This window comes from Anas platyrhynchos, chromosome 2, assembly GCF_047663525.1.
Source record: "Anas platyrhynchos isolate ZD024472 breed Pekin duck chromosome 2, IASCAAS_PekinDuck_T2T, whole genome shotgun sequence".
NCBI classification, from domain to species: Eukaryota; Metazoa; Chordata; class Aves; order Anseriformes; family Anatidae; genus Anas; species Anas platyrhynchos.
The window spans coordinates 37,458,239-37,469,894 of NC_092588.1; the positions used below are offsets into that span (position 1 = coordinate 37,458,239).

The window sequence follows — 11,656 nt, forward strand, 5'->3', positions numbered from 1 at the left end:
CTGGGCCCCTCCCGCCGCCATTTCCACCCCTCGCTTCAGCCCGCAGCCCGGCCCCGCCACCAGGACTACACTTCCCAGCGTGCTCCGCGGCGCAGGGAGCGAGGGGCGGGGCGGCGGCTGTAAGGAGCCGGGCGCCCCAGCGGCTCCGAGCCGTTGGTTCCGAGGTGCGCGGCGGGCGATGGGGCTCTGTGCCGGCTGCTCCCCGCTGCTGGCCGCCGCCATCCTCATCCTCCTCTTCCTCCTCCAGCTTCGCTCTGCCTCCTCCGCCGCCTTGCCCGGCCGCCAGAGCGAGCCCAACGAGAGGCCCATCGTCGGTAAGGGGCGTTATGGGGTGGGGGGTACCTCACGACGCAGCCATAGCGCTGTGCTTGCAGCCTCCTGAGGTGCCTCCCGAAGCTGACGTGAAATTTCGCGGTTTGCTACAATTTTGTTAAATTGTGGGTAACTTACTTAAGATAAGGCGTAGTACTTCCCTAAAACGGGGAAGCCGGGTAAAACGCGTTCACCTGACACCCTGTGGCGAGGCATTGCGATTGATGTTGCCTCACTATGCACAGGTCTTCCAGGAAACAAAGGTATCAATCCTTGTAACGTGGCATATCAAAAACTAAACTGGTTTCTCTTTCAGCGCACAACATTTGTGTGAAATGTTCTCTATAATGCTGGCTTTGTTTCTTGGACCTTTCAGGGGTGCTGGCACAGGAATGTCACTTCAACAAGTTCCAGCAGTTTGGAAATTCGTATATTGCAGCTTCTTACGTGAAGTTTTTAGAGTCTGCTGGTGCCCGAGTTGTCCCACTAAGGTAGGTTTTTATATCCTTGCAAATGGTTAATCCTGTAACATGAGGGCATTAGAGGCACCTGAAGGTAGTTCGGCTGATTTTTTGAGTGCTAAGTGCTCGTCAAAGACCATTTCAAGATGCCATAATTTACAAGGTATTTTAGAAAGCAAAGTAAGGGAAAACTGGAACATATAATTTTTATTTTTCTTACCAAAATGTATTAATTTTTTCGTTTTTTTTTAACCTGTAAAATTACTCAGTAGTTCACATTAGTGTTTTTTTCCAAGTTAGCTATGTTCAGTCTAGCGTATTTTGCCTTAAAAACACACGTATCTAGATAGATAAGACTATCTTTTGACGCATTCTGTAGTCCTAGAATCTGACTAGTGGAGGAAGACTATCAGTAGTTCTTCAAGAAATCTAAAGCCAGTTTGGCTCCAAGTATGGTCACTAACACCATGTTGTATAATATTTTGATTGCTGTGTAAAATGTAGCAAAGTAAGTAAAAAAAGTGACAATATTTCATAGCTAACAGTTAACTACAAAGTAGTAAATGTGCTATTGTCCAATGTTAAAATGACCTTTATACAAAGTTAAAGGTAATGCTATTGAGGCCGCAAAGAAAAAAAAAATACTAAACACAGTAGAATGTATAAAGGCACCAGTGAAGTGCCTGAATTATAAGCCAGTGTTCCTCATGTAGCTGGCGAAAGTTTCAGAATGGTTGCTGACTGAAAGCTGTATCAATAACACATTGAACCAAGGCTTCCAATTCTTTCAACAAAGTTAGATGCCATAAAGCTGACCACTTTGAATATACCCAGTGTACCAGTTCTACATGAGTGTAGGCATCATATTGTTTTGCTGGTGCTGAGGTTGTTCTCACCTTTCTACTTCTCAGCTTTACCTTTGCTGAAGAATGGGTGTGACTAACTGTTTGCAGTTCTTGGAATCAATCTGAAACTGGAGTTGCCAGTCTGCAGGAAATAATAACTACACCATTTACGTAAATGCTAAATTTAATGAGTGGTTGCGAAGGGGTCTCAGACTACCTAATTCTGAACTGTACTTGACAGGGACCTATTCTCAGTTGTGTGGATTCTCAATCTCTACTGAGCTGATTCACGTGAAATGTTTCATTTGAACTGGGACGATTGTATTCTAAATGTTTAAAGCATGCTTTCTATGTATTTTCTATGCCCCTTGCTTCAGTTCAATAACGAAGATATTTTTGTGATTAAATACATATATTTCATGTGTTCTGTAACTATTTTTTGGTGTTTCAGATTAAATCTTTCAGATGAAGTGTATGATAAAATATTCCACTCTATTAACGGGTAAGTTTTGAGCACTATCTTTCTGTTGAAATATATGATAATTCCTGTTTTGAGATCTGGCATATCTTCAAGGATATTGTCTTCTACTCTTTTGGAAGGTTGTGCTGAGTGTTGCAGATGTGTAAATCTGTTCTAAGATGGAGTACTGTTTCATCCCACATAAGTCTGCTGCATTTCCTTCCTTTTGGAGCATGTCAGTTAATCTGCAACACCGTCAGAATTCGTTTTAGCACTCTCCAGTGCTTGCCTGCAAGTACACAAAAGTGGCACGATAGAGGTTAACAATTGTTTTTTACTTTACTAGTGAAGTAGGTCACTTCCTCTTTGTTATATTTTTTTTTCCCTTACCCTCATATGAGTGATCACCTTAATTTTGAATTGTAATAGCGTAATAGTGTAATGTTACTGGGTGTGTCGTCAGTCTTAGTCTTCCCTTCCCAGACCTTCCCATCCCTTCCCATCCTCTCCGTATTTCCTCTATTGTGAAAGCTTCTGATTTCCAGTCTTTATTATCCTGTCTCTTTGGGTTCCTTCTCTCTTGCTTCTCTAATGGCCCATCTTGCCAGGTGTGATTCTGTGGCTTAGATCTCTGTTAGACAAATGTATTTTAACTTCTCAGCTGACCTACAACCATTATCCACCCAAGTGTTTTTCCTGAGTTTTTAAATATCAGATAATGTGATCTAGTTCAACACGCATTTAATTGTGGACTTAGCAAAGTCAAAACCTTTTAGGTTTGCCTTAAGCTAACAGTGCATTTCAGAAGAGTTAAACCAGCTGGTGCTACATTTCAGTAGCTTGGTTGTGTTTGATCCCCTAGCATGTGATTGGGCTACTTGTAGGCATGAGATGAACATCTTAAACCATGAGTATTTTCATTAAGCTTATGCATATAACAGAATGTTAATCAATGTGAGTAAAACCTGCATGTTTAGATTTGTGGCTGTCTGGGGAGATCAGTCTTATACAGCACACCCTATACATTAAGATGCGGGTCTTTGCAGTGTTTTGGTGAAAACAAGTGTATGACAACTATGCTTTCTCCCCTGTGTCTTCTCATAGTGGAGACAAAATGAGTAATTTCATCCCTTTTTTTTGTGACTGTCACCCTCTCTTTCATTGCCAGACGGACTGTAACCTGTGGAATCTCTTCTTTATTCTACTTCCCACCTCCATCAATGCATGAGGTGGTATTAGGCAAATAGATCCAGTTCCGTTATCCTTCTGTCTTTGCAGTGACTGACAGTAGGGTCTGTGCTATGTAGGTGGGTAAGGATGATCTATGTTTCCTCTTGTTGCCCTCCACTGTCACCTAATGGCTTCCACAATACAGTTGTCTATAACAGATAAGAGAGAGGACTTGCTATACTGTGGAAGCTTATAAGAAAGAGTCACCACTGACTTTTCTGACTAGATCCCTGCTGTCCCTAATTGAAAATTAGATATCCATCCATAGGCTTCTGAAATCTAGGTGTCCTAATCTAGACCCGAATCCTACCCTTAAAACCACTGTCAAACTTTTCTCTGTGTATGCTGCCCAGGTTTTAGTTTGATCACCATCACTCATTGTTGCTAATCAGATTCTTGGATGTTGCCTTTCAGGGTACTTTTTCCAGGAGGTGGCGTGGATCTTAAGACTTCAGAATATTCCAGGGTTGCTAAGATATTTTACCGCAAGGCATTAGAGGTAATTACTAGAGAACAGTCTGTTCTTGTTATTGTCACTTCTTAGAGATCAAAATGACAGGGAAGCTTGTATTCTCAGTTTCCCACTGGCGTACAGTGTGTTAACTGTAAGCCAAATAATAAGTAGCTTATTGCTAGCTTCTGCTTAAAAAAATCATTTCATAGCTTAAGATTCAGACACCCGATGCCCTTTCCTGTTACGTGTTGTGTCATTGTCTTAAAATCCAATTTCTTGGGGTGGGTACACTATCATTTATTCATTATAGCTGGGACTTTGTTGCTGTTTGGAACCTGCAATAAAATAACAACGCCTTCCAAAAGCACAGGGTGTTCAGTGACATTAAACATTGAACAAAATTATAAAAAATTTAAAGGTGACTACATTTATGTTCACTTAAAGTTTAGACTTTGAAGGAATTCTAGAGAGACTCTCAAATAATCCAATTTACAGTAATATAACATTAAGGCTTCCCTTAACATATATGCTACAGCTAGTGAAAGACTTTTGTTCTTACTTACCTGTAAGTAGATTTAAATACATATTTGGAGGTTCATATGAAAGATGTACATGAGATAATCATAAGAGTTTTTATTTATTTATTTATTTTAAGATAATAACGTATTTTGAAGTAAAATTTTATCTTGTAAGTGCATTGTGGACAGGAATGGAGATTCACTGAGCTTTATACTCAACCCCTGTGATTTCTGAAGGATCTTCTGTATTCAGGTTGAATAAAAAAATGCAAATTTTATTCACTTTTTCTTCTTTACTGGCTTTATTTAATTTTATTTTCAGCTGATATTGATTACAATTGTTGCAGAAGTCATAGCTCAGAAAACTTTGCCCAATTCTAGAGCCAGTTGAGAGTAGTGCTTAAACTACTAGCACAGTAGGAGGCATTCACTGGCAGTGAGAAATTCCTTTCTGCTCTGGCTGCTGACTTTTCTTCAACATGCAAGGAAAGTGAAAAGAATAGGAATTTCTGTTCAGTCTTCTTCCTGTAAATCTTCAGTACTTTTTATTTTGTTGCTTTTTATTTTGAAGGCTAATGATAAAGGAGATTATTTCCCAATATGGGGGACGTGCCTTGGACACGAAGAGCTGACATATCTCACAAGCAACAAAGTTTTACTCGTTAATACCAAGACAACTGGTTTGGCACTTCCTTTGAACTTTACCTCAGGTGAGAAATTCATGTCTGAGTTTTGCTGAGAAGTAATGGAGAGGTGTTGTGGTTTTGTTTGTAATAAACACACGTGGCTGAATGTTTGGGAGGTTTCTGAAGACTGTCTTAAGTGCTTTCTTAATATGTTGCTATGACTCTTTATGAAGGCAGTGCAACTCTATGACTTCTAAGGAAGAGATGTGAGTACTTGAAACCAACAGCAATCAGCAAAAAACAGAGTTGTGGCTCCATGAGTCATTTGATCATTTGTACCTACAAAAATAATGTGGGTTTAGGTCCCTTTTTGTTACTGAGCTGGACAAAATTCACAGTCCCAAAGCGTATCAGACTTGGAGAGCAAGTGCATTTAAATTTTTCACCTTGCATCTTTCCTAATGATGAATATTTGCATTGCTGTCTCACTTGAACAGTATTGAAATCAGAGAGGGTCCTGAAAGTAGAGCTGTGCCACTCAGTAACACTGGTCGAACGTTGATTCTTGTTATACTTCATGTGACTTTATCCTTTTGTGAGTAATCCATGTGTGGTCCATGCAGTATTCATGAATTCTGGCAATTGTAGCCACGCTGAACGGAAAGGTCACTGAACTGAGTGGCAAAGAATTATGCTTATCTGTGGGAACTTAGGTGGTAAAGTTGGGTTTTCTCTAGGTCAAGACTGGAAGACAGTGGTAACATCATACTTGAAACCTGTTGGGAGTTACTTCACTGACTTTTTTTCCCCTTGCAGTATATTCTTAAATCAGAAGGTTATACCACAGAAACAAAAAAGGTTGCTTTAATGTAGTGTTTTATTATATAGGTCTCTTTCTATTCAGTAACAGACAATCTGTTAGCAATTTGAGTAATGGACAGTATCTTTTTTTCCTCTTTGTGACAGCTGCAAAAGACAGTAGGTTGTTCAAGAATCTTCCTAAGGATTTGTTACGTGCACTTGCTAATGAGCCATTGACATCAAACTTCCATAGATGGAGCCTCTCCATGGAGGTATTTAATCATTTTATTTCATTAACACAAATGTATTCTCTCTGTTAAAATTAGAAGTAAGTAAACAGATAACACACCTTTATTTTCTTTCCTCCTTATTGCAGAATTTCACAAAGAATGAAAAGCTTCATAAATTCTACAATGTTCTGACCACTAACACTGATGGTGAAGTGGAATATATATCTACCATGGAAGGTAGGAAAACGAATTTCCTTTGTACGCTATGATTGTAAGAGAGTATTTCTTCAGAGGTGTCAGTTTATGCTAATTTGTAGAGCAAGCTTACTGTTAGAATAACAGGGTGAGTACCAGACCTGTATGTCTGACTGTGAGGAACATACAGAGTTTTATCTTTTGAGTACATATCCTTGAGCCTAACTGCTTACTGGTCTTGCCCACTGTTCCCCTTCCAGATACCCCTCTGTTGTATCTTGCTTGCTATCTGCCTCTTTATGTTTGTGTTCCTGTGTGATGCTTTATTCTGTGTGCTGTATGAGGAGAACAATTCATGGTACTGAGATATAACAGCAACTTTGACAGCAATACTGGTAATTTTTCTTCTCCAAAAACCTTTTGCACTGGGTTGTATATGTTCTGCACCACACTTGCTCAGCTCAAGAAACAAGTTAGCTCATTAGAGAGTAGTTTATTTTGAACAGTATACTACTAGCAGCTTTACAATAAGGACCAGCTGTCAGCCTATGGGATTCTTCTGTATGGCATGCTGGCAGTCCTCCAGAAGAGAAGAGTAAGTTTGATCAGAAGACCTAGTTAGGCTAATAAGATACATATCCAGTGTCTGCAAGCAGTTTATAACAGAGCAGTCTTCAGCTGCTATGCTTCTATTCTTTTTTTTATATGAAAGTTAAGGACTGGCTTCCCCTGGCACAGAGCAGATGGGAACTGCCACTGTGTTGACTGGGCCTTCAAGGGGATCCTAAGACTTGGATCTGTTTTGACTTGCTTTCTAAGCTTTTGTGAAGCTGTTGATAAGTCAGATATATTTGTAGGTTGTCCTTTGAGTTAGTTTTGCAGTAAGATTTAGCACATCACTCTTAAGGCATAGATCTTGCTTAGATTGTTCTTTGATGAAAAATGTGTTTGTTGCAGCATACAAATACCCAATTTATAGTGTCCAGTGGCATCCGGAAAAAAGCCCTTTTGAATGGAAGAAATCAACAGGCATTCCACATTCCTCGTCGGCTGTAAGGGCTGCATATTACATAGCTGACTTCTTCGTTAATGAAGGTAAAAAGTTTATTGTTCATAAATATCAAATTTTAGAGTGCTTTTTTTTTTTTGCTGCTTTCTGAAAAGTTTAAACTACAAGCTTTGTAGACTTACAAAACACAAGGGGTACTAGAAGTAGAAATGTTTTGTAAAAGTGACATCAAAATGCCAGTCATTCTTGCAGAAGTAGTCTCTCTTTTCAGTAGACTGGGCTAAGACTAAAAGTCTTGTCTGTGCTGTGATTTTTCTACCATTTTGAATGGTCTCTGTAACATCTTATCCTGCCTGGCACAAAGACATTGAAATGGAAAAAAATGCTCCATTCATAATTCCACATACTTCCTCAGTTCCGAACTGAGGAAAGTTGTTGAAAGTATTTTCTAACCGGAATACCAAGTTTATAAATGCTGCTTGGACTCAGTATACAGATGTGTCAGGGGGCGCAACATAGTGTGTATAGTATATAACTGCAGGACGGCATTTTGAGGAAGTTTCTGAATTTTCACTGAGCTTCTAGTTTATTTTGTTATACACAAAGATGTTGAAAGTAGCTAATGTACGAAATTTTGATAATTTATTATACTTTTTTTGTTCAGTATAAGTGAGTGATGCAGAAATGCAGAAGTATTTGAAGCAATCAAACTTGCTTTATTCTTTTATCTGTACCTCCTAAACCATTCCAATGAAATAGCATTTTCAGATATTAAACTGGCGATACATACAATTGTCTCAGCTAATTGACTGGGAATATAATGAACATAAGCAATAGCCTAGGTGAGTTAGGATTCCAGATTTCATTTCTCATCAAAAGAGTCACCATATTGGAGAAATCGGACAGTGATTTAAAGAAGTGAAATACGTGCCGACCTGGTCAGTGAGAATGTAGAAATAAAAGTTTTATGTTGTACAAGTTTAAGGCTGTTTCCTTTCCTGTAGTCCTACATTGCTTTGTGAAAAGATAACAAAATAATGTAAAATTCCATATTGGTATCCATAAGCTTCACGTACTTATGAATTTTAGTAGTGTGCTTATGGGATAAATAGGGTAAAGTGTTAGATGAATCCAGTTTTTCTTATGCTGTGTTCTAATATTGCACTGCAATTCTTATGGTTTTGTTTGCTACATTCTGTAGTACCTATCTACATACTGTGTTACAGGCAGAAGTAAGCTTGCTCTAGCCATTATCCAAGTAAATGTGGCAAAATTCAGTGCCAACTATTCTCATAAGTTCTTCAGCATATGTGAGTTCATTTGTGTACATGTATGTGCACACGTAGTTGGCTTGTATGCAGTACCGCACTGAAATGTAACCAGCTTTTGGACGTGCTGGACTTTTAATTCTAGCAGAGCAAACTGGTGTCAGCTAGCTGCATGTGTCTAGCCTCCGCCTCATATCAAACCAAAAGTTCCTCTTAATTATCTCCCCTGTCTGTGTACAGCTACTTCTACTATTTCATATCTTAATGTTGTGATGGGTAGTTGATATTTTCAGCTAACATAAGGCAGAGTGTCTTCCTTAACTTTGAAAAGAAACCTTGGGGCAGAAAAATATAAACTGTTTTAAACTGGCAAAAATATACTTATCTGTGATTTATTTATTTTTAATAACTAAACTGATAATCATTTTTATATTCACCTATTAATTTTGTGTAGAGTTGCCAACGTGACCAAATAGAGCAGGATTCATTTTTTATTGTCCTCACCAACACAGGCCACATTAGGCTGATACTCTGATACATTTCTTCCAGTATTATGAGTACTGGTATCTTTGGTAGATACCGACAGTACCTCATGAATAAATCTTGTTGTGTAGTCTTGGTTTTAAATGAGCAATTAATTTTTCTCCCTCTTCAGTAATAAAATACTGTTGTAACCAGCTTTCTGAATCTGTATCTTCACAGTTCTCCATATATTAGTTACTGTGATTCTGTTTGCTGTTACGCTACACAGAATAGTTTTGCCAAGAAAGATACTGTCAAGGCTGATAACAGTAACGTGATGTATACTTTTAAAATGTTTTACAGCACGGAAGAGCCTGCACCGTTTCCCCAGTGAAGATGAGGAAAGAAAAGAATTGATTTATAATTATACTCCAATTTATACAGGAACGTTTTCTTCATTTCAGCAAGCCTATTTTTTTGATTGAGTGTCTTGTCAGAGGTGCCGCATTGCTATTTATAAATGGAATTATTTGCCTGCATTGCATAATTAAGCTGATATAGTGCAGTGCACGTGATAGAAAGCCGGACCAGTTCTCTTCCTTTACAGTGACTTATTCTGTGTTTCTTCTGCACTACGGGACCGCTAATCTGAAAATTTACATTCTACACCATAATAGTTGTCTTGGATCACACTTTAATGCGAACTACAGAAAAATGGATTTTTTTCCTACGGGGAAGGCATCTTGATTGTGCTGATGAATTTGAACAATTTCAGGTTTAGTACAGGGAAAAATATTATATTCTTATATTGCAAAATATGGGGGTTATCTCTGTAAAACGTGGACTATGATAGCACTACAGATTTAAGGTGTATTCCTTACTAAAATGCTGTCCTCTTCAAATGATTTAGTGAACAAGACTTTGGATCTTGGGCCTGTCACAAATGTATATGTAACCAAGTTCTTGACAGTGACTAGTTTGTCCTTTGAAAAATTGTCCAAAATAAGCATGATAGCGAGGAGACACAAAAAGGATGTGTTATATCCACTTTGTGAAACTCTCCATTGTGCATTCAATTCTATGTTCAGAGAGCTCATACCTTGTGAGGTCTACATAAATATGAAGATGTAGTGTAAATTAGGCATTGCAAATTTCAGATAAGTAAGTGTGGAGGGTGTAGTTTTGTGCTGCTTTCACTTTCTGGTCTTCTCAAATTCCATTTTATATATATTCCAAGAATCTGTTTGACAGTACCTAGAATCAGCAGGCAGAGGTGAAGTACAGACGTCTCTTTGTAAGTAAAAGAATGTAAAACTAACTTTTGCTTTATATACTCTAACTTTTCCTGTAGTTACTTAGTAGAATTCTCACTTTTAATCTGAGATAGTTTTACATTGACTCAGTGGAGACAGTAGTTTCTTTCTGTCTTGTTGGATAGTTAGTACATCTGGAATTCAGTAAAAGGATGAATGTGTATAAAAAACCTACTAATGTTGACATAATGTGATAACAGCAGTTGCATTCAGTACAGTACAATATTTTTGTGATGTTTGTTTGATTTTTGCTTTGCTACGTGGGTAGTTTAAATCTTGTTCAGTTGTTTTGTTTAACATTCAGAAATTTACCAAGACAATCAGCTATAATTCTTTATTGCACAGTTTCCAAATCCTGTTAACGTCAGTGGGGATTTGGAATTCATGAAAAATTGGGGTTTATACCTCAACTCTGTATCATAGTACGTTACACTCTCAAGTACCACTTGAAAGTCAGGTACACTTCTCAGGTTTCTCAGGTAAAGGGCACTCTAACTTATTCTTTATAATGAAACAACGTCATAAGACAGAGAAAATGTGAAATGTATTAATTAAAATAGTAGTCACAGTTAATGTTTCCTTATACTAGAAAGACGCTGCTGGGTAACCACAAGCTTAAACATGTGATACTGTGGATTTCTATGCTTGTCAGATCAGCCAAATTCAGTAAATCTCTTTTTCATATGGGTGATTTTATCATGTTAACTATATTATCTGATTCCTGAGTAGAACCAGTGTAAAGAGATAATCATGCTCTACAGTTGCATATAAGTACAGCAGCTAATAATCATAGGCTCTCAGAATGGCTCAGGCTGCCTTCAAGATCATCTAGTTCCACCTGCACTGCCATGGGCAGAGATGCCACCCACTAGCTCAGGTTGCCCAGGGCCTCATCCAACCTGGTCTAGTCTATCCAGCTAAGATACTTATGAAACAAGTCCAGCCACCTATTTCTTAGTCAGGTTGAGTTCTTCGGAATACCTCCAAGAACTTGCCTAAGTAAGAGGGGTATTTTTAGCCTTAAAAATAGAGACCGACCTTAGAAGTCAGATGTCTGCTAACTGCAATGGGAGTAATTAGTTCCTAAGTGTGCAACTTTAAGGAATATTGTGTGTAATATGATGAAAGAGAGCAGTATATTTATTATGAATTTGTATGTGTCTTTTCTTTATATCCTTTATCTTGTAAAGCCTTTTTGATGGTGGCAGTGATTTTTCTATGATACTTGAAATAAAATATATTCAAGCAGATGTGTATTTTTGTTCTTTGAGGTACCACAGATAAAGCATTAACATTGATTGGCCTTTTTTCCCCTCCATCTATGTCTGTTTTCAAGGCAATGCATTTTTATGATTTTCATAAAATTTTTCTGAACATTCTGTGACAGACATAATTCAGGAGTCTACTCTAACTTACATGCATGTCCACTCGGTGTGGTTTTGGGAGCCATTTCTCTGTTGAGATGGTGAAAG

At 38.2% G+C, this 11,656-nt stretch overlaps 1 protein-coding gene across 1 annotated transcript; it reads left to right on the top strand.

The window, feature by feature from the left end:
• The first annotated feature begins 84 nt into the window (after window positions 1–84).
• On the top strand, window positions 85–11,434 carry GGH (gamma-glutamyl hydrolase). The gene is made up of 9 exons (XM_021269855.4): window positions 85–314; window positions 689–803; window positions 2,070–2,120; window positions 3,723–3,807; window positions 4,852–4,990; window positions 5,873–5,979; window positions 6,084–6,174; window positions 7,090–7,227; window positions 9,235–11,434. Exons 1-9 carry the CDS (start codon window positions 179–181, stop codon window positions 9,354–9,356), a joined length of 984 nt encoding a protein of 327 aa, XP_021125530.2. The 5' UTR covers window positions 85–178; the 3' UTR covers window positions 9,357–11,434.
• The last annotated feature ends 222 nt before the right edge of the window (window positions 11,435–11,656 follow it).